The following is a 23,960-nucleotide window of genomic DNA, read 5'->3' as shown; positions in this document are numbered from 1 at the left end:
TTCCATAATTTATAATTCCTAGAAGTTGTTGAAGCTGCTTTTTATCTACAATCTTTTCAGGAAATTCTTTTATTTTTACTGTAATATAATCTTACAGTTTAAGACCATGTAGATAATTTTAATCCTAAAAATTCTATTTCTGTTTTTTCTAGCTCTAGTTTCTTAAGGCTTAATATGATTCCATATTTTATGAATTCTTGAGAAGTAATATTTAAATGTTTTCTATGTAATTCTAGATTATCTGAAAATATCAAAATATCATTTATATAAACTACACAGAATTTCTTATATTTATTAAAAATAGAATCCTTCTATCTTTGGAATATTTGTGGTGCATTACATAATCCAAATGGCATTACTTTCCATTGATAATGTCTATTGGGTGCACTAAAAGTTGTTAAAGGTTTGGATTCTTCTATTATCATGATTTGCCAAAATCCCGATTTACAATCAAATTTACTAAAATATTTTACTTATTTAGCTTGATTAATTAAAACATATTTTCTTGGAATAAATTAACTATCAAAAATAATATTTTGATTTAATTTTTTTTATAATTAATGACCATACTAACTTTTCCTCTTTTTATTTCTTCATAGAAAAAGGATTAATAGATACATATAATCATAGATATCCTTAAGTGGTCTCCTGTATAGTCACAACCATGTCATACTATAACTTTCAAGATCTCGACATCACGTTTTTAACTAGTTTTCTACAGATCTTCTAGTAGCAGCAATACACATACAAGAGCCAGCATAGAAACTTACCTGACAACCACATATAGCAGCTCGAACTCTAAATCCAACCAGAAACTACAAGCACTGCTTATTAAACAGGATAACACCATTAAAACTCATTCGTAACCTTTACCATCATCTCAAACCCAAATAACCTTCATATAAAGCCTTAATTCTTCATTTTACTATTCATGCACTTATTCATACTTAATCATTCATAACTTTAACATACAGTGTCACAATACTTACCTTGACATGGAGTAGCCACTAACAAAGATCCAGATTTACAACCCCATCTTAAAGGAGAAGGAAATACTTTTTTCGTTCCTCCAGCATCAGATAATAATACTTTAGAATAAAGAAAAAAACTCTCCCTTAATATCCACATGTTTAACCTAAGTCCTTATTGGAACTTGACACGTGTCACAACTTTCAAGACTACCTTTATAAATGGTTTACATCTGTAGAGAAAACCTAATTAAAAATCTAATAAATTATATACTTGGTTCTTTGGTTCTATCCATTTTTAAGCAAATCATTTTTAACGTAACTAGTACAGTAACTCAATGAACTTGGCACACAATACCTTCGGTGATAACTCCAACTTACAAAATTCTCAATACTCTTACCAAACTCTCATTCCTTATAGTTCAACACATTCTGAGTTCGATCCCTACATAATATTCTAACGTCTGATATGTGTTCGATCTTATACGCCAAAAACAACTATTTGATGGATAGAGTCGTCTCCCACAGATTATTCTCAACCTACTCGCCAAAACTTAGGACCCGTCAAAACTGGGTGTTATAACTCTCCTCCATTTAACAAAATTTTGTCCCCGAAATTTCTAATTTGGAAAATCGTAACATATACATGATAACTGACCATCATGCCAGACACGTATCATAAGTTGGGCACCTTCATAATTCGATAACTTCCGTGAAAAATTTAAACGTTATGAACTTACCCTCTTTTTACATATGTCAAAATTACATTAGAGAAACTGAACAATTCCTTTAAAATAAACTTTTTATACGTGTTTGTTTCTATAAAACAAGCACTCAATTACTTTCTCAGTTACTTTTGCAAAATTAAACGAAACTCTACTACACCTTTCTGTATTTTTCATCTTTTGTTTCTGATTTTTCTCAAAGGTAGCTCTTCCCTTATTTCTTTTTTCAAATTTTAACTTTTTGTTCCCAATATAAGAAGAACTAGTATCAAAGGGAGGGGTCGTGACCAAACTATCTGAACCGTCACTTGTGAAACTCCACCGCGCGTGGAGATTGAGATGTACGACTGTAATACCACCTGAGAAGAAATGAATTGATACTTAGGAGCCTAGGGTCTCCAAAATCCAAACTTTTCCTACGATTTTCAACTTCCCCATCGTTGTCATCCTAGTGATAGTTCTATAAGCTTCATCTTACCACTCATTTTGTTGGAGTCTAGATTCCATCTGCCACTCAACCCTTTCTTTTGTGTCATACTTAATAGTTATGAAATTACACCAGGATAGTTTTCAGCCCTATCCTAGTGGATATTGGTGGCATTTTACATTGATTTTTGTGTACACCGCGAGCATCCACTATTGGTTATTTTCCAAAAATTTTATCAACTCAAGATACAAAGAACTGGAACTTCTGCTGAGAGTGCTCATTTTAGTTTACGATAAGGATATGAACCCCTCACTCAGAATAAGATCTCCAATCTTGATCTAAGAAAGGATAAATATATAAAGGTTGTTAGTAAACTCAATTCTAGTATTGGTTTCCCGACTCAATGATCCCTTCCTCTGGAAAATGTTTGCACCAAACGCAAGTTAGAGGATGCTCACATTGTTGAAAGGCAATACCAAAGATTGAAAAGAGGTCGCATACTTGATTTGGTAGAGCTGGTTTCAGTCAAAAACATATATCAACATTTTTTGAAAAATTTAAGTCCAAATGGTTACTATCCAAATTTTTCCACTACTTAGACAATTGATCCCTCTGTGTTGTCTACCTTCAATGCTTGGCCGTATAACTCATACAGTAAGCTGGTACACATTTTATTGGAGCGCATCAGAGAGCCTCCATTATACTTTTACCGTATTTGCATTCTTCGTTTAAGAAATTTAAAAATTATGACTATTCCTATTACAAATTCTATTCTTATTTCAAATTGGGTTAATTCTCTTGTTAATGGTGCAAGATCTTCCTTGCATTCCCATCCTCAAGACATGAACATTTCTTCAATTCTTTAGGGAGCTTGTGACAAAGAGAAGACTATTGTTGCTCCACCAAGTAAGACAGCAGTAAGAAAAGCAAATAAAAGGGATAGATTAGCTAAGAGCACTCAATAATCAAGTAAGGAGCCAGTTGCTGCAATAACCCACTCATCTTCGATTCCTGCTCTCCCCAAGATTCCTTTAGTACCTGAAGAGTCTGCTCATCAAATAGGCTCTCCCATACACATTTCTAATCCCTTATTGTCAAAGAATCCCAAAGAGACAACTCCTCCAATTCAGTTAATTGTCCCTCCTCAAATGCAAAATATTTCCCCTAATAAAGCAGGAAAAAGTTTTCCTTGATGCAACCCTTTGAAGTTAGTGTCATCCTCCATATCTCTCAACTCCATATTTTAGTAACAACTAAGCCTGCTACCTCTACAGTTAAAAGAATCTTTCTTCTCTTACCTTGCATCTAATTCCTCTAAGGGTCCCCTATCACTTATAGCTCGAGTCTCAAAGATCATATCTCTATCGAACATGGTCTTTAGAGTGTAGCTCTCAAGGAAGTTGGTGAGCGTTACATCAAAATGATAGCATATTTGGAAAAACCTGTGAAATCTGGTGAATACACTTTGGCTAAGCTCCACCAAAAATATCAAGATTCAAGCAATTTTATTTCAAGGTTGTATACACATATCACAACTCTAAAGAGTAAGCACAGGGATGCTCAAACAGAAAATAATTAGTTGAAGAAAGAGATCAATCACTTGAAGGATGAGAAATTTGTCTTAAAAAAGAAGCTTAAGGCTTAAGAGGAAAGTCACAAAGCAAGTTGGAGAGGCCACGCCAATCTCATAAGAAAACTTTCATAAAGTTTCAAGAGTATACTCAAAAGAATCTCATTGAGGCTCTGCTAGAATGGAGATCAAATTTTATTCTGCACGCCCAAAGTGGTCGTAGGTCCTCTTGATCTCAGAAGAGTAGAGTTCAACTGTTTGAAAGACATTTCTATCAAATCACTTGACCTTGATGTTTATCATCCAGAGGACGAAGAATAGGAAACATTTTGAAGGGAATAGAAACAATCAAATGAAATTATCATTTCTCATACACCCATTGCTAAAGAACATGATGTGGGTTCGACATCTAAGGGTCAGAATCCTAAAGATCCTCTTCCAGCTGAAGAGGTCCCAGCTGTACCTACTAATAAGACTAATGAGGGTGGGGATTGAAATATTCTTTGTATAATTATATTCTTTTTTTTTTGTTAATGTATTTTATCTTTAATAATGAAAACATCATCTACCTTACTTTTTTCCCATTTTCTTCATCATTATTTCTCTTTATTAAACTCTTGTTAAACATTTATCACATAATGAATAATTTCAACGTACTTGAGAAACTTTACAAAGTTCGGTATATTTTGCATACAACGCCCGAATCTGATTTGTCAATCTAGATCTTGGGCATTACCAATGAATACTGACAAAACTTAGTCTACTTATACCTACTACAATCGCTTGAAAACTTACTCAATTACAAAAGTTCAACTAAAATACATGAATACATATATAATAGGTAATCGCAGCTACATCACATGGTAATTAAATTACAGCAATATCTAAATTGAAATCACAATCCATTATAGATGCCTCAAGGTAGGGTCTTCTGAGTGACAATTTAGACCTTGAACACATCAACAAACTCACTCTATATGCATAATAACCTAATAGCCACTTCTTAGCATAGTCCTAACATCGTCCCTCTTCTCACAGACCTACATCAACTCACCTGTAACATAATACACAAATAAGTTCATAAGAACATAGTGAGGATAACATCATTTACCTAAATTATAATTGCACATTGCAACTAGTAATTTATATAAACGATCTTATCATTCTTGACCTTCATCTTTGTTTTTGGTGGATACTTCCTCAAGTTCTATTCCTTAATACTTGTCTGATACTATACCTCAAAATTATTTCCTTTTTCTTAACAAATGTCTTTTATGTATCACTTACATCATTCATTCACTAAGTAATCACCTCATCACGGTTCAAGAAGAAACACATATGTTGCAACATCCTGAAATAGAGCCTAGTCAGAACAGTGGTTTCGAGACCACAAATATAACATTGAAATATATATTTTATGATTATTATGAGGTCTATAATATGATAATATGCATGTGTTAAAGTTTCATGAAGAAATTTTATGAGTAATGTGTCTAATTGGAAAATAAGGACCAAATCGAATAATTTGTAAAACCTGGATTCTAGAAGCAATTTTTATGAAATTGCTCTAGATTATTAATTATAAGGTCTTAAAGAGAAATTTTCCAAATTTCTAAGTTTTTGAACAAAAATGGGCATGTATTGATGAAATTTGAAAGAAAGAGGTTAAGGGCATTTTGGTCATTTCGCTAATTAATGAAATAAAATGGGAAAATGAAGGCAAAAATCATCCATTCTTCTCCCTCATCCAGCCAAAATTCTCAAGCCCTCCATAGCTAGGGTTTTCAACATTTTCAAGCTCAAAAGTAAGTGCTCCCAAGCCCCATTTTTAATGTTCTTTATATTTTTGAAATCCCGGTAGCTTACTCTCTCCATTTCTACCCATATTTTAAGTTAGGGTTCATGTTTTTAAAGTGAACCATGTGTGACATGTTCATTCTTTGATGTTTTATGGAGGAATATGAAAGTTGGATGTGTGTTAAACATCTTTTCTTAGGTGATTTTCATGAAAAACCCCTAAAAGGACCTTTTTGCAAAATGTGTAAAATATGTGGTAGAAATGTGAAATAATGGAAAGATGTGGGCTGCCATAAGAGGGAAAAACATTCGGCTAGGCTTGGGTAAGGTGGAAATTGCATGCATTTCATTATACAAGCCTAGGGATTAAATCGTAAAAATATGAAATGTTAAGGGAAAAACGGTCATTTTTTTCGGGGCTGAAATTTAGACTCGAAAGGAATAATGTGAGGTATTAATGATTCATTTTTATTGTTATAGACCCCGAGGAACAAATTTCAGAGGTCGATCGAGGGAAACGAAAAGTTTCAAAATAACTGAAACACGAAACCGAGATGAGTACCAGGTAAGTTCGAATAACTTAAAGTAAACTCATAATATACCTAATTGCATGATTTATGAATGTATGAATATTGTATTTGATGATGGCATGAAAGTCCATAAAATGTGTTATTAATAATGACATTATGATAAATGTCCCGGTTGAGGTTGAAAAGGAAGTCCGATGGATAAACTATGATTTACATGTGACTTGAGATCCTGCATGTGTTGCACAAAGGATTTAGCCTGGACGGGTAATCTGTTGATCTCAAATATAGAAAGGATCTGGCCCGAACGGGTGTTCCTTGAGTGATCGAGCCTCCCGAAGAATATATGTGCATTGTGGATTTAGCCCGGACGGGTAATCCGATTAGGGTCTGAATTTAGCCTGGACTGGTGATTCAGATCCAAGCTCATTAAGGTTGTTTGTCACTATAAGGGATTTAGTCTGGACTGGTAATCCCGACATCACCTTATGAGTTGATATTATGGAGGATTTAGCCTGGACTGGTAATGTAACGCCCCCTTACCCGAGACCATCGCCGGAGTCGAGCATGAGACATTACTAAACTTATTTTAGCATTTAAACAAGTTCAAACAATTCTTGTAATAAACTGTCCATCTGTGTCACAGTCGCTAAAAAAATCATATCTCGAGTTAAGAAACTCGAAATCAAATTCCGTAAATTTTTCCTGAAACTAAACTCATATATATACTTACTAATTTTTTTCTAGAATTTTTGGTGCGGCCAATTAGTACAATTTATTACTTAAAGTCTCCCCTGTTTTAGGGTTCGTCTACTCTGACCCCTATGCACTACGAATCAAATTTCTTCCTGTACAGAGATCCAATGACCATGTCATTTGCTTCTCTTAAAAATAGACTCAATAATGAATCCACAAATATAATATGTGAGTCCTAATTATTTTTACAAAATTTATGATGAATTTCTAAAGTCAGAACAGGGAATCCAGAAATTGCTCTGACACTTTTTCACTAAAACGTAAATATCTCATAAAATAAAACTCTTTTCCTATTTTGTTTCTTCCACATGAAAATAGATTCATTAAGCTTCAATTAAATATTTTATACATCATCTAATTCTATCTCTACTATTTTTAGTGATTTTTCAAACTCACGTCACTGCTGCTGTGTGATTCTATTTTATAGCCAATTTCACCATTTTATGGATTTCCATAGATTAGTTAGCACATAAAGCATACGTGTTATCAAATATAATCTTGATTATCCACTCCAATAACTAATCATTCTCAAACATTTTCATGTCATAAATGAGCCATATCATAAGATTATATACACAAAATGATTATAATGCTATACATGTCATATTCCCAAAATATACAAGTCATTATACCGAAATAGTTTGTTGATAGTGTGAACGCGCCTCCGACCGTTCCCGATCTCCTAGCCGGCTTGACAAAACTACAAAGAATAGAGAGGAGGGAGTAAGCATAATTGCTTAGTAAGTTCACATGTAAATAGCAAGTAACATAACCATGCAATAATACGAAATCCACATTTGCATAATATCACCAAAGCATTCATATCATATTTCTCATTCATGATCCTACCATATTATTTTTATATTGAAGTCTCAACCCGAGGTTTAAGTACATACCTGTACAAATTTTCTCATTCACCACACTTACCAACATGTCACCTTCATTTTAGGTACTCACCTTATCCACTTAAGATTTACCCGTTGAACACATCGGAATATGATTCGAACACACGGATTTCATGCACATAAGTGCCATACCCGCAGCTAGACAAACTCAATAGCCTGTGGAAATTATGTAGCCAAGCTACCATGTAACCCACCCATAAGTGAACTCGGACTCAACTCAACGAGCTCGAGCGTTCGCATCCATAAGTGAACTCGGACTCAACTCAACGAGTTCGGATGCCTAGTTACATCTCACGAACTCGGACTCAACTCAACGAGCTCAGAACTCAAATATCTTAGTGACATGTCACTTGTATTCTAATCTATTCCCAAGGTTCAAATGGGATTTTTCCTCGATCACACATCTTTGCCATCTTCCACGGAATATTGAAACCGATACTCGGTAGCAATTCATATTTAACAAAGTACTACACATAATTTGCATATTACTCAATAATAACCACAAAGCATAATATTTCGTGATATTAATCATCATATCATATAAATAACATTAAATTACTTAAAATGACAATTATGTTACTACATTTACACCTAAACTTACCTCGGTACAAAATAAAGAAATTTTGCAATTTAGTCCACAATCTTTTCCTTTCCCCGATCAAGGTCGATTCCACATCTTTCTTGGTTTAAAATAACACATTTAGCTTATTTAATATTCACATTTATCAAAATAGTCCTTAACTCTAAATTTGGAAAAATTACAATTTTGCCCCTAAACTTTTGCATATTTACACTTTTTCCCCAAAGCTCAAAAATTAATTTTTTTTCCAAAATTATTATGTTTTATGACATGCTGATCATTTTTCCCTTCTATGACAACATCAAATTCTCACTCTAACATGTAGTTATAAACATTAGGTATTTTTACCGATTATGTCATTTTACTCGTTTTCACGTAAAATCGTTTAGCAAAAGTTGTTTAACACAATTTAAAGCTTCATATTCTACCATAAAACATCAAAATAAACACATTTCACCTATGGGTATTTTTCCAAATATAAACCCTAGGTTAAATTATTGCTAGAATAAGCTTAAATCAAGTTACCGGGACTCCAAAAACGTAAAGAACATTAAAAACGGTGCTTGGAATCACTTACTATGGAGCTTGGAAGATTGAAACAAACCATAGCTATGTTAACCCTTGAAATTTCGTCCTAATGAAGAAGATGGACATATTTTGCCATCTTTTTCCTTTTTTTAATCTTTTAATTACCAAATGACTAAAATACCCTTCATTAAAAACTTTGGTTATTTCTACTTATATATGTCCACTTTTGTCCATGAAAACCTAATGGTATAATTACCATTTAAGGACCTCTACTTCAATTATGCTCTTCAATTAAATCCTTTAACATCTAAAACTCATATTTATCAACTTTTGCAATTAAGTCCTAATAGGCAAATTAGACATGCAATTCATGAAATTTTCTATCGATATTCTAACACATGCATCTAATCACTCAATAAATTATAAAAATTAATCGGAATAAATTTTTCTACTTTAGAATTGTGGTTTCGAAACCACTATTCCGTTTAGGCCCTAATTCGGGATATCACAAGTAATCCCGCCGTAAGATGCGAGGTTCGCGGGAGTCCGTACATGAGATGATCTCTCTTATGACTTGACGGTAAATGGGTAATCCCAGGAAACTCAACGGGATTAACATGAGGTATAAAAATGAAAATGTTGAATGATGAGCTCATCTAAGACAAATTACATGGTGCATTGTTATGAGACTAACTTGTTGATTGAGTGCATGTGATAGGGAAACTATTTCATGCTTGTTGGTTTTATTGACTAATATCGATGCATTCTAATTAATCGGTAAGCTTACTTTCCAATTATTCGGGCTTACTAAGCATGTAAATGCTTACCCCTCTCTTTTCCCTATCTTACAGAGCTCGTGGACTAGCGAAGATTAGGAGACAGTTGGAGAGTCAACACACTATCATCTTGTCTATCTTTGGTATATAGATACTCTTATTTTGTTCAATGGCATGTATAGGCCTTTTGTTATTTTGTTATATGTGTCATTTGATTAGCCAATATGAAGGCTTATAAAAGTATACATATTCACTTGTATATAGCCATGGAAATTGGCTCATGTTGGTGTAGGTTATGACCTACCAAATTGTGCATGTTATGTTCCAATGTTCTTGTGATGATTATATATGGTGTATTACAATTAGTCATATGTAGCATGACCAAATCACATGGGGTGGTTAGGCCACAATTTTGGCAATGAGTTAAGATAACGAGCCAATCTTAATTGAGTTACAAGTCATGAAAATCCTTAATATAAAGGGGACAACCTAGCATGTATAAAAACCGATGAGATGAGGTTTACATGCAATGAGGTATATTAAGGCCATTTAAGAGTATAATTAGACCATGTTAAATGTTATTGAAAACTATAAGTGGATATGGTTATTAGAGGGTGACCTTAGGCTTGGAAAATATCCTAACAAGGTCCACACGAGTGGACACACGGGCGTGTGTCTAGGCCGTGTGTGACACACGGACCGCCCAATGGGCGTGTGAAATGGCCGTGTGTCCCCTGTACCTAAAAATATTAAGTCAGAATGCATGGTAGTAAACACACGGGTAGAGACATGACCGTGTGTCTCAACCGTGTGGAGGGCACGGCCTAGCACACGACGTGTGTCTTGGCCGTGTGCCCCTAAATGCATGATGACGTCATAAATAGAATACTCGAGTTTTTGGACACGGACAACCACATGGGCGTGTCTAGACCGTGTGAAGGACACGGGCAAAGGACACGAACGTGTGCTTGGCCGTGTGAAAACCCCTGTAGGTTCGAAATGAAAAACAAATTCAATTAATTTCACATGGGTAGAGGACACGGGCGTGTCCCAAAGCACACGAGCGTGTGCATTGCCTCTACACGGGCGTGTAAGGCTTAACTTAGAAAATTTCTCAAGAACTTTCTCAGGTCCTCGGTTTAGTCTCGGACCTTCCTCAATGTATGTTTTGGACGTCGTATGCTCATATTAGGGACACTAAGATGTTGTTTGATTGGGATCAAATTGGAACGAAATTTTTATTACCCGTATTTCCCGAAAATGTTTGAGTACATGTCTGGTAACGCCTAGTACTTGGTCCCGGTCTCGGGTACAGGTAAGGGGTGTTACATATGTAGATAATAGATACTTCCTTTGATCATACAAATTCATGCCCTTAATGAGGATACATTTTCAATGCTAACACATTACATCTCTTTGCCTCTTCAATTCATTATTTTCGACTGAGTCCATGTAGTTCATAGAAACACCTTGCCCTTAAATACTCAATTGGTTATGCTTAAGAGCCATTAATTTGTGTATCAAATTCTTCTATATCTTGTTTAGTATATATCATAGGTTTTACTCTAATAATTTTATTGGGATTTTCCAATTTAATACTACAATATCTAGGGCTATATTGCCATAATTTTAATGGTTCTTCACTAAAATTATTATCTAATATTTTAAACAACCAATGACTTGTTTCTAGTTGTTTAATTTGGTCCTTTCTTGGTGGTGAAAATTTTTTGTCATGTACAAATTTATGATTTTCTACTAATGATATTTCTATAGAAGATTTTTCTACAAATAACATAATTAAATTTTTATCAATAGAAAATGACAAATGTTGATATATAAAATTATTTCCTAATAATATATCTCCAGAATTTCTGGAAAACATAATAATTTAGGTATCACAAATATTACATTATTTATGTGGATTGATACGTTTCTAGCTTTATATTGAATAATGGTTTCGTTACCATCTATTCCTATGGCTCTTACTGGATGCTTCATAGGTTCCCATTTTTCTAAAGGAATAGTATTTTTTCTGCAACTACTAGTTGTAGCTCCAGTATCTAATAAAGCATATAAAGAATATATTTTATATTCTCTAAATTGAAATGTAATTTCAATATATGTGTAATATTTCCTAGATTGGAAATTTGAGAATGTAATAACATCACTTGTTCTAAGTTTCATTTGTTGGAGTATTATTGAAGTTTCAATTTCTTCTATTCTAGTGTTTCTAGAAGATACAGAATTTCTACTTGGTTCTATAGGAAAAATAGGAATATGAATTGTTTTCATTCCTATTGGTGTTGAAGATATAGAACTTCTACTTGGATTTTCCTCATCTTGTTGTTAGTGGACATTCATTGCAAGGTTTATTTGAAATTTTGATAGTTTTTAAATGGTAAAATGGTAATTTGGTAATTAAAGTAAAAATTAAATTAAGAAAAGATGTCATCTTCTTCTTTTTTTTCTTGTTTCAACCAAATTTTCCATGGGAGAGGAAGCTTTGAATTCGGCTAGGGTTAATCCACTTGCATGGTATGATTTTGAGTTTCGTTTTTAATAATTTTTATGTTTTCGGGAGCGTTGTAGCTTAATCTAGCTAGCTTGGGGATCAATTTGTAAAACTGTTAAAAATTGAGGGTTATGCCATGATTGTTCTTGAATGATTTTTTATGTTTAATGCTAGGTTATGAATCTTTGTTGTGGAATAAACAAGTTTTGTAAAGTGAATTTTGATGAAATTTGTATTTAGGGATTTATTTGTAAAAATGGTAAAATATATGTTAAATTTATGAAATAAAGGTTTATTTGGGTGGATATAAGTCCTTAATAAACTTGGTTAGTTTGAAAAGGGGGATTGGAATGTTTAGATTTCAATTTATGAGATTAAGGACTAAACTGTAAAAAGTTAAAATATTAGGGGCAAAATAGTAATTTTGCATAAAAATGAATTTGTGGATTAAATTGATATTTAAAATACTCAATTTAATGAAACTATTGTTTTAGATCACGAGCGGGTTGACTATTGCAGAAAAAGGAAGATTTTGGAGTGATTCTTGTATTTCGCAATTTCTACAATCTAGTCTCATAAGTTCGTTATATGCTTATTTTGAATTGAATTGAATTGAATACCTTAATTGTGATTTATCTTTGAATTTTATTGAGAACTATGTTTTAATATTGAAATAAGTTGTTATTCAAGCTTTGTGCCTAGCAAGCTTTATGCTGGTGTTATTCAGGCTTTGTGCCGGTGTTATTCAGGCTTCGTGCCTAGCAGGATAAGTGACAGTGTATTAAAAGTTAATATCCATTTGGAAATTAGTTGTTGATAGAAAATGAGTCTATTATCGAATTTACTAAGTTCTCTTGTGCTTATTAGTTTGATTTGATTTTGTAGGACTCTTGGAATCGTTGCTTTGATTGGATCGAATCGAAAGCTCACACACTATCATCATCATCTCGGTAGTCATTTTGGTTCTTGTTGTAGTTGGTTAACGTGACATGTATTAGGAAAGGTTCTTAGTAATACAATATTTTGGTGAATATGTAAATATTAAAAGTTGATATGTTTATGCTTGTTGGTATCGAATGGTGTTTGAACTTGTGTTGCATAACTAGATAATCCTTTTTTATCACTTATATGTAGTATATGTATAAAGTTTTTTGATGCAAAATGTTGAAGTATGAATGCTTTAATTGTATTGTGTGTAGTAGATTAGTATCTAACGAGATATGATGCTTGATTTGTGATAAGTTTTTGACTTGTTTGGATAAGATATGGTTGAATGCCTTTAAGATGCCATGTTGGCATATTGGTTGGATGGATTTATCGTCTACTGAATTGGTTGTTTCATGCATGAATTGGTATGTTTTTTATGCCTTGAAATTGGGTACAAAATGCTTGTAGGTACATGTTTGGTTTGGTGATGGAAATGGCTTGAATTTGGCTAATTTCATGTCCACACGGCCTAAGACACGGGCGTATGTCTCAGCCGTGCGTGACACACGACCATGCGACACGGTCGTGTGTCCCCTGTAGGTTTTAAGGGTTGCAAGTCAGGCAATTACACGGCCAAGCACATAGCCTGGCACACGAGCGTGTGAGGCCATCCCGAATGTTACATGACTTGACACATGGACTATGGCTTGGTCGTGTGACCCAACTCAAAGAGTTACATGGGCATGGACACGGGCTGGGGCACAACCGTGTGTCCCTATTTCGATTGTTACATGGCCTGAGACACAGGCGTGTGCCTCAGCCATGTGAGTCACACGGCCTGGCCACACAACCATTTGACCCCTACAGTTCAATTTTTCCTACTTTTTCTTAAAATTTTCAAATGTTTTCGATTTAGTCCCGAATCATTTCTAAAGTGTTTCTAAGGCCTTGAGGGCTCGATTAATGGACGTTATGCATGTATATGAATGATGGTTAATATGTTTATGTTGAGGATTGAAAAGTATGTTTTAAAGTTATGTTTTTACAGTAATGCTCTATAACTCTATTTTGATGACGGATACAGGTTAGGAGTATTACAATTAATGGTATCAGAGCTACGATTTAGTCGGTTCTCAGACCGAACTTAGCATGTATAGAGTTTAGAAATACATGCCACTTTACTAATTGATGATAGTGTGATAGCTTTTGATAATTTTGAAATGTTTGCATATAGATAAAAAGATGTCATCGAGATCTAATCAAGCAAGTTCTGATGAGATAGAAAGTTTTATTCCACCTACTGATGAGGAAAGTACACGGAATAAACCTAGACCACAAAGATCTAGAGAGGTAGCAACTAATAAATTTCTTCGTATGATGCACGACATGTACAATGCTTACCTAAAAGTAAACTCCATAGCTCCACAATCTCAATCTTCCCACCCTCAAGGTTCGAGTAAGCAACGTGTTCATAAAGTGACTATAGATAAAGTTAGAAAGTGTGGAGCCAATGAATTTTGTGGTAACATAAGTGACAACCCAACCAAGGCTGAGTATTGGTTACATACTCAAAGGGTGCTTGACGAAATGTTGTGTTCCCCAGAAGATTGTCTACTGTATATGGTATCATTGTTAAAAGAGAAGGCATCTCAATGGTGGTCCACACTAACGATAGTCGTACAGAAAAAAAGAATCAACTAGGACTTCTTTTAGTCTGAATTTCGAAAGAAGTATATTAGCAAGCGCTATTTGGAACGGGAGAAGAAAGAATTTCTTGAGTTGAAGCAAAAAAGTAGAACAGTGGAAAAATATGAGAAACAGTTCGTTCAGCTTAGCAAATATGCTCAAGAGATAGTGCCTACCGAGGAAAACATGTATGCATGTTTTGAAGATGGACTGAAAGATGAGCTTTGGAGATCCATGAATTTATGGTGTTGTCAAATCGAGCTCAGAAAATGGAAGAAATCTGTGAAAGTTGAAAAAGAGACGGGAATTCGGTACACGATGGATCTAAAACTTTCTCGAATTCTCCACAAAAAAAGATGAAGGAATCTAGTAATAAGTTCACTGCTCTGTCAGGGTTTTCTGGAAGGGGTCAATCGAAACAAAGTAGCAAGAAAGCTCCAACTCCTTCAGTAGCTAGTGTAGGCAATGTAAAGAAAACAAATAAAACAGAGTGCAAGCAATGTGGACGATTTCACCTTGGTGTTTGCCAGGTTAATGAAGGAACGTGCTTTATATTGTGAATCTCCAAACCATTTTAAAAGTGTGTCCAAATCAAAAAGAGCCTATTAAAGAGCATGAGAAATTTGATTACCACTCCTACCCAAGGTGGAAGACCTGGAAATAGCACTTCGACTAGAGTCGACAATCAAACCTGAGGCTAGAACTCCTGCTAGAACATATGTTATTCATGCACGAAAGGAAGCCTCGACTCCTAACGTTGTTATTGCAAGTACACTGATAATCTAACTGTTGAACTACTAAAATATCAATGATAAATAAAAAAAAACAAGTGTCAAACCATATAAATTTACACTGATAATAATACATAAGTTTGTTTTCACCGAAGGATATATATCCAGTGAAAGCCATAATGGACAATCCAATCTGATAGATATGGTCATATAATGGCCATTTTAGCCTTTTCAGGAGACCAGATGACTATAGTGGACTCAGTTTTGTACCCTAAACACCCATCTTTGACCCCCCTTTAGTTCACTATTTTTGGCACCATTTACTACTTTTTACTTGGCTCCATCTTAATAATAATAATAATAATAATAATAATAATAATTTTACTTGGCTCCATCTTAATAATAATAATAATAATAATACAAATAGAATGATGAATTCTTAATTCTAGTCACAAGGGATCAAACGTTGATAACCTAAATTATAAAATAAAAATAAAAAATTCATGAAAATGCCGATGAGTTGCTTCTCATTTAACTGAGCTCAGTCACAACCATTAAATACAAAACTACTAGAAAAGAAAAATAACTATGATACAACTTCCATAATTCCATGTGAAATTTTACTTTATGAAGAAAAAAACAACTTCCCGGCAAGTCCCATGTTAAGAATCAGCAAGTCCCATTCAGCTATGGAGAGAGACATGTACAACTACTTCTGCAAACAATCAAATAAAGTATTATTTTTTCGAAGTCCTTGCAGTTAAAACAATAATTCTTTTTTTTTTTCTGATTAAAGTTAAAACAATAATTCTCGTAAACAATGAAAGGGAATATGCATATGCATTGGCAAAAGCGTGCGTGTTTTCTGCATATACGCACAGATCAATGAGCATGTAAACATGACAAGGAGGAGAGACATGAAGTTCCTAGTAACATTATACACACTTAAACCTCGAGCATTTGCTGATTGTGAAATCTACTCTAAAGCTAACAATGACCTCACTATCGAAAAGAATCCTAAAGTAGACAGTATGCCTAGGATGCAGAAGCATGTTAAAGGATTGTACCTTAGACTATTTAACAGCATGTATCCTTCCACCGCATATAATGTCAAAAAGAATGCTGTATTATGTGCAAGAAGACGAAATCGCAGGAGTTCTGACCATTCAGGTATGCAGTGGAATGTCAGCACGCCCTGGTTGAGGGGTCGAAGGTTTATTAATCAACGATTTCAACCGTTCCATGATATTGGAAAATGACGGACGTTTCCAGGGCTCACTGCAATAAAATCAACAATGACACTGGGGAAAGAGGAAAATTTGCATAGCAAACTCCATATCACAAAAGCTTTTCTACTTACTTGGTCCAGCAATCCTCAATTATGGCAGCCACATGAGGGTTCAAGTCACGAGGAATATCAAGCCTTTTGCCCTTAAAACCAACAGCTGCTACAACCTGCAATACCGCTTACATTGGGCTATGTTCGTTAGAATTAAGCTCCAGAAGATTATCATTGCCCGACAATTATGTAAATTTAAAAATAGTAAAAACCCGAATCTCAAACCCAATTATGTAAATTAGACAAGAAGTACAGATATATCAATAGTTAATGTTCATTGAGGGGTATGTTGGTCCACAAAGTGCAAACTTAGCTACTTCATTGCAAGCTGCAAAAATTTAAAGAACTCCTGCCTTTTTGTAATGAGCTTCCCCTCACCTTTTTCAGAGGCACATTTACAAACATCAAGTTAAATAGACAAACTTGAACTTTATCCGAACATGGGATGCCTATATTCAGGATGTAGATACCCATGGGATTCTTCTTTCAAATGGCATTCAAGCATGCAATATTCAAAGAAGCTTACAAAACTGGTTTGCTCCTCTTCAAGAAAAAATTTATTTGCCATCAGATTATTATCTCCTTTAAGTGAAGATTTAATATGCTCCTTGTTAAGCTCATAAAAGCTAAAATCATTAGCAAATGAGATATTTGAGGGGACAATCTATAATTTATTAACAAACCTGTGCTGGATTTAAGTTGCCCCATGGTTGTTGCAATGTTGCAAGCTCCCACAATATTACACCAAAACTGTATACATCGGACTTCTCATTCGAAGGTTCATCACGAAGAACTTCTGGAGCCATCCACTCAGGCTAATATAAAAATAGATGTATTTGTTAATACTTTACAGCATAACAGTGGTAAATCAAATAGAAATAGCAAAAATATTATTAAAAACTAGTTTAGCATACAGTTCCAGCTGCTGATTTGGATGAAAGAAATGTGTTTGCCTTCAAACGAGAAAGTCCAAAATCGCAAACCTGAATGTACGGACCAGGCAATGTGAGGAAGAATTCTGTGAACTTTTGAGAGAAATTTGCATTAAGAGAGCAATGGATATAATTACAAACAAAGCAGCAAAGAAAACTAAATGCGGCTGGCTCCAACTATACACAATGCTGGATATTAGAAAAAGTAGTTGAGAAGCATTTTCAATAGTAAAAACCTGTGGCTATTTTTAACAAGTGCAGTGACATTATACGGCTAGAGAACTATTTCGATTCCATTATCAGTACATGGACAAAGAAGTCAATCACTTAGCATTTACTCCATAAAAATACATAAATTGAAACAGCAAAAATTTTTATGCTTCATATGACAGAATCATTAGGAGAGAACACTATGCTCTTTGAGGCACAGCAGCAGCATTCTGGGAATTACCTTCACTGTGTATTTTTTGTCAACCAAAAGATTTGGAGATTTTAAATCTCTGTGAACAATAGGGGGATTGCGTCTATGAAGATAATTCATTCCCTTTGCCTGTGTGTAAAAAAAAGATGGTGATTTAGACTGTAACATTAACAAATATAAAGACGACATATTACAAATTGGAAAATAAAGAACAAAAGAAAGTAAACCCTTAGCAACCCACCACATCATAAGCCATACTCAAGCGACGCCTCTCATCCAACACCTCTCTTACACCAGGCTTACGCAAAAGCCTATACAAGCTACCTCTGCAAATTAGAGTCAAGTTTTTAGTCCACTTAACAGTTCAAAACTCTAAAAGGCAGACATTACTAAACAAAATTCTTCTCTCATCTTCTTTATTCAACTGGAGGAATGCAAACAAAGGGGCATTTCCCTTGCCAACCCCCTCTCCCGCCAAGAAAATAAATAAGAAGAAACAGGAAGCAACAAACCTTGATAAGTATTCTGTAACTATGGACAAGTTGGGGGGATGAGTAACAGCTCCCATAAAAAGAACAATATTTGGATGCCGTAGTCGTTTCATTATTGCAACCTAACAAACGATTGAGGTGAAAGCACACATCATATCAAGAACATGAATGAGAAACTGATGTTTCCTTAATCTCAGCAACAAAGTTGTTCAGAATGTCACGCAACACATACCTCACTCAAGAATTCTTTATAGCGCTCACCATGCAAGTCCTGTTCCATGAGAATTTTCACAGCTACATCCTGTAATTAAAACAAAAGAAAAAAGAAAAAAAAAAGTGATTTGGATAGAAAGGAATTATCAACAGCACAGAAAAAATTTAACACATACAATAAAATCTAAAAGTTCAATATATTGTTAAATACCCAATCTCCTAGAATCAAAAGACAACAAATTCTGCAATTTCACAGATATAGTACATGTCACTAAGGAATCTATCTACTTCCATTTGTCAAATATATATCAATGATTGTTGTCATTTTCTCATTCCCAAGGAAGAGCACAAACAAAATAGGCCCCAGAATCTCCATAAGACAACTAGGGTTCTGATATACAAGAAGTAGATGTTGACAATAAACAATATGCAGCACAAAAGATATAAAGAGTAGAACTTCCATAACATTTGACATTATCCTTGTAGCAATAATAAATAAACAAAAGGATTCTTACTGAGCCATTCCATTCAGCACGATGGACAGTTCCAAAAGAACCTGAAAAGAACCAAGTCCAAACCAAAACATGAATTATGACCAAGGAATATAGTCTGAGTAGGCTATCCTGTTAAAAATATACATGTTACTTAAGAAAGACAAGAAAATACCAGAACCAATTCTCTCTCTTAAAACAAGATCACCCCATGGAATGTCCAAATCATCAACCTCGAGGACAAGTTCTCTACCTTTTTTGCTGGGAACAAGTTGATTTCCCTTAGCAAACCTTGAATCCTTGGTAGAATCCTCAATTGGGTCAGACAAGATTAGATCTGGGACATCTCTATGCCCTAGAGGAGGGATGCGCTTTAAAGGATCTTTAATAATGTTCTTTGAACTTATTATAGACTGCAAATGTTGTGAATCTCTATCATGAGCAGGTGGCTTAGCAATATTACATAGGGGCAACTGTGAGACATCACTCATATTACTCGATATCTGCACAAGGTTATTTCTGTCTGTGCCAATGTTACCAAGTTTCTTTTCTTCATCCACAAAAGTGCCTGAAATGACAAGCAAACTATAGCTTACTTGCATACAAGATGAATAAAGAAAAACAAGCTTAACCATGTAAAGTTAAGATATTACTGAATCCCTATAAAAGGCATCAATTTTAAGTTGCAAACATCTGATGTGTTATGGATACAGAAATAGCAGCCTCAACAGTGATATAAAAGAAGCAATTAACAATATCAAAACCAGTTTATCTGTTAATATTTGTTCACAAAAATAATTGCCAGGATCACTTCAGGTTTTCCCTTGTAGCTCAAAGCAATATGACAACACCTTCATTTGGATCTAGGATGAACATTTTTGGACAAAATTGAAAAGCCCGTGCAAAAAATTTCAGTAGCAAGATTCATAAGAAGCAGTTTAAGTTAGAGATGTAATCATCTATCAGTGAAGATGCAAAAAAAATTTATAATGACTGGGAACACTGCACTTCATCTTTGACTAACAGCATATGCAATGAAGCCACTTCAATAACTATGAAAAGCTTTCCAGCATTCCAAAGCAGATGAGCAAAAGAAACTGCAGACTTCGAGCCAAATGAAAGACTAAAGCCTAAAATCTCAAAGCAGATAAGGCACACCCAATGAAGCTCTTTATATAGATAGTAGCTGAAAATTTACCTGATGCAGCATCATCAAATACAAGATTAAGTGATTCACAGTCCGAAAAATAATGTTTGGCCAATGACCTGAAATCAATGGCAGGTATAGCTGGTTTGAGATGTGGAAAGCGCAATGGGGAAGAAATTGAGATGGAAGATGGACCATTGAGCAATGAATCGGGCTCGCATAAGTAACCTGGGTTCCCTATTAGATCAACTAGATACTCCCTGAAATCACCAAGACCATGAAGTAAGAAAAGTTATCCAGAATAATAATATATCCAATCATTCTCAATATCGAAGTCGTTCAATAATCAAAATCCAATCTCCAAATAACATGAAACATAGATATATATATACGCTGGTTTTAAGCCCATGAGAAAATAAAGTCCATCTCCACTTGTGAATGAAACCCTTCTAAATTTATGTCTAGGATAGACATCCTGCTAGAACTTGGATGGTTGTTCCCCATCAGACTGGCTTCATGAGACTACACTTGTATATAGAAAACTTTAACCAAGATAATTTAGGCAGTTTTCACAAACTGTTGCCCACAATAGGAAGAAAGAACCACAAGGTGCAAATGCAGCACTACCAAGCAAGAGGAATAGCAGGTAGAATTAAGCAATTATTGTTTGAAACTGTTCAGTTTCTACATGAAAAACAACATCAATAGAAAATGCAGGGTTCTTTTGTCAGCAAAATATTGTCATCTTTGAACAATCCTACTAAAAGAATGACAACTTAAGAATATAAAGGAAACAGGTTACAAATCAGAAACAAAATGAAGATAATTAGCAACCAAATACCATGGTGCAGATATAAAATACCTGTCATGCCCAAAGCGAACAAGGCAGGAGGAAGCATCATCTCTTTTACAATATTTGCATCCCTTTGCAATTCGACATGGCAGATCAATTGTGTCAGCTAGCACCTGGATAAGTCATATTTGAATGTGAATAAATCCTTTCCCCTTCAAAGGGCAACACATTTAACAGGAAACTTGCTTCACCAAGGAGTGGTGAAGGCAAAAAAAGATAACTAACTAAAGAAAAAAGTACTTCCAAAAACCTTGGCTGAAATGAGAACACCATAAAAAATTAGGACCTTACTTTGAATAATAAAGCTCGATGTCTGCAAAGGCCAGCAGACAGGCTACCTATAGGAACCACAACTGAACCTAAGCAATCTTTTAAATCATCACTGCAATCCCTCCAATACAAAAGTAAATCATCCTCTCCAGTTGCAGATGAACCCCTTCGGTTTGAAATAAAACAATTCATCACAAAGGTGCATAGAAATTGCATGAATGTTGAAATTTTGTGCATTAATGGTGTAGAGAACTCACCCCATGCGAGTGCAGACAAGCTTTGCTAACTCATCAACAACTTCTTTTGTGGTTATGCAGCTACAAGAAATGTTATGGACTCTATTTTGGAGTTCCTTTAAGCCAAGATCACTTCTTCGGTCAACAGATATCGCTTCTATTGGTGAACCACCAACATGATCAACAGATCTTAGAGAATCAATTGTTGGAATTCGACCATGTTCATGCAAATCAGTGCACATGGTCCAGACATATGGGTTAACTCCATGAATTAAATAAAACCCATCAGGAACTTTCTCAAAGTATGATAAGCAGCCATTCACCTGATGCACAAAAACATTGAAACAGCAGGATATTTAAAGTTCCAATTTTTTATCACCGAAATCCGGAAACAGTAAATCCTAGTTTCCACACTTGTAATTCAGGTGCTTTGCAGCTATATACTCCCATTGTACCCACGTTTAAAATACATAAGCTTGCCAATACCAGAATAAAAGAACTCACCATTCACAAAATTAACAATAATAATAATCATCATCATCCCCACTCCAAATGTTCAGATTAGCAGAACTAACTCATTTTTTGATAGGCAAGTAATCGATGGAATTACAATTGGAGTAAGCATTACAAATGTTTTTGTGGGAGAAAGTATAAAATATCTAGGGGCAAGTCGATCTCGTTTTATCTATTATTGTATTTATCTTATGTATTAATTTTTTTAGTAATTTACTACTTTGAGCAACTGCATTGATCTGGTAGCTACGCCACCTACAGAATTTAAAGACCCTAGTTGAGCATTTGTCATACAACTTCCTACCAAGATAACTAGAAGTTCGAACTAATAAAAACCCTATTGAACCAAAAAAGGATAAATGCCCAGTAGAAATTGCTTGCTTTTTGAGATCCCACTATAAATTTTATCCATATAGATTCTGATTGCTAACTCATACATACTAGATCCAAATGTAAAAATAATATTGCCATAAATCAACAAGATTGTTCGAAACCCGAACCAATAGAAAACTACTCTAAACCCGAACCAATAGAAACCTACTCTAAACCCGAACCAATAAAAAACTACTCTTGACCAACAAACTTGTCACATCCTATCCTATGAATCATTCAGAGTTCACAACAAAATGTAAGAGTTCACTCACAACATCCAGTTCATATCGTAACAGATATTTGGAATCATCTAAAAAGTAAATCCATTCACTATCACGACGTTATATTTGCCTATGCATATTCCTTCAATCTCCTAGCCTTATTGTTCATTTAAGTTAATTTAAACAAGCTAATAGTGAAATGAACAAAGAAATCCACTAGAAATATACCCAGAACCGGTGGGAAACTATCTCAGCTGAGGCGGAGCTAGAGCTACTTCCCCGAACAGCAGAATCATCCGAATCCGGACCCAGAAAATTCGGGTCATCAGCACAGGTAGCTTCCGAAGAAAGCCTCAAAGCCAACGCCAACTGCAAATGATAACTCTCCTCCGTTTGCTGCGCCCAGCTTTTTCCAGAGGACGAACCCCCAATTTTCGTTCTTAAATCCACATGCTCACAGCTCCCGTCGTGACCATAAACGAACCCATCAATCTCGTTTGCGGCCGTCGTAGAAAAGGTCGGCACATAATAATCTCCCGATAAAGAGCTCTCACCAAAGCTACTTCCACTTGATTGCCGTTGAAGACTGATCGACGAAGCAAAAGTATTCCCTCCCCCGCCGCCGCCACAGATTCGATTTGCTTGTAGCTGGTTCTGGTTTTGGTTCTGACTGAGACTCTGATCCCAATCAGTTAAACCTCTCTCTGATTTCACTTTGTTCTTATTACTGGTAGCTTCGCTTGAAAGTGAATCGTAATAGGGAGGCGGAGCTCCTGATATGGACACGGTATACTGGTCGTCGGGATACTGGCTAAGGAGAGAGTAATTAGATCTTCGTCCGGGCATTTCCATTGATACTCTAAAGGAATTGATCACAAAACCCTAGAAACCCTAGGAACCGCCATTGTTGAATATTTCAAGCCTTTCTAGTTTTTTTTTCCTGAACTCTTTTTACTAATTTCTTGTTTTTCCTCTTTCTAGAATTCGATTGTCGGAGAGAGAAAGAAAAAAGGGAAAAGATACCATTTTTATTCGGTGGCCTAATC

The 23,960-nt window shown here is 34.9% G+C and overlaps 1 protein-coding gene across 1 annotated transcript; it reads right to left on the bottom strand.

The window, feature by feature from the left end:
* Positions 1-15,811: 15,811 nt before the first annotated feature.
* On the bottom strand, positions 15,812-23,960 carry LOC107909273 (serine/threonine-protein kinase CTR1). Its single transcript, XM_016836747.2, has 16 exons — positions 23,143-23,960; positions 21,830-22,131; positions 21,594-21,738; positions 21,312-21,415; positions 20,501-20,709; positions 19,478-19,870; positions 19,327-19,367; positions 18,831-18,899; positions 18,620-18,720; positions 18,349-18,433; positions 18,138-18,236; positions 17,669-17,737; positions 17,438-17,569; positions 16,776-16,870; positions 16,483-16,693; positions 15,812-16,130 (listed from the first exon to the last, which is right to left on the bottom strand). Exons 1-15 carry the CDS (start codon positions 23,764-23,766, stop codon positions 16,582-16,584), a joined length of 2,580 nt encoding a protein of 859 aa, XP_016692236.1. The 5' UTR covers positions 23,767-23,960; the 3' UTR covers positions 15,812-16,130; positions 16,483-16,581.

This window comes from Gossypium hirsutum, chromosome A01 (assembly GCF_007990345.1).
Source record: "Gossypium hirsutum isolate 1008001.06 chromosome A01, Gossypium_hirsutum_v2.1, whole genome shotgun sequence".
Classification (NCBI taxonomy): Eukaryota; Viridiplantae; Streptophyta; class Magnoliopsida; order Malvales; family Malvaceae; genus Gossypium; species Gossypium hirsutum.
Note: the sequence above shows the minus strand (reverse complement) of the source record. Positions and strands in the feature narration are given on the sequence as shown.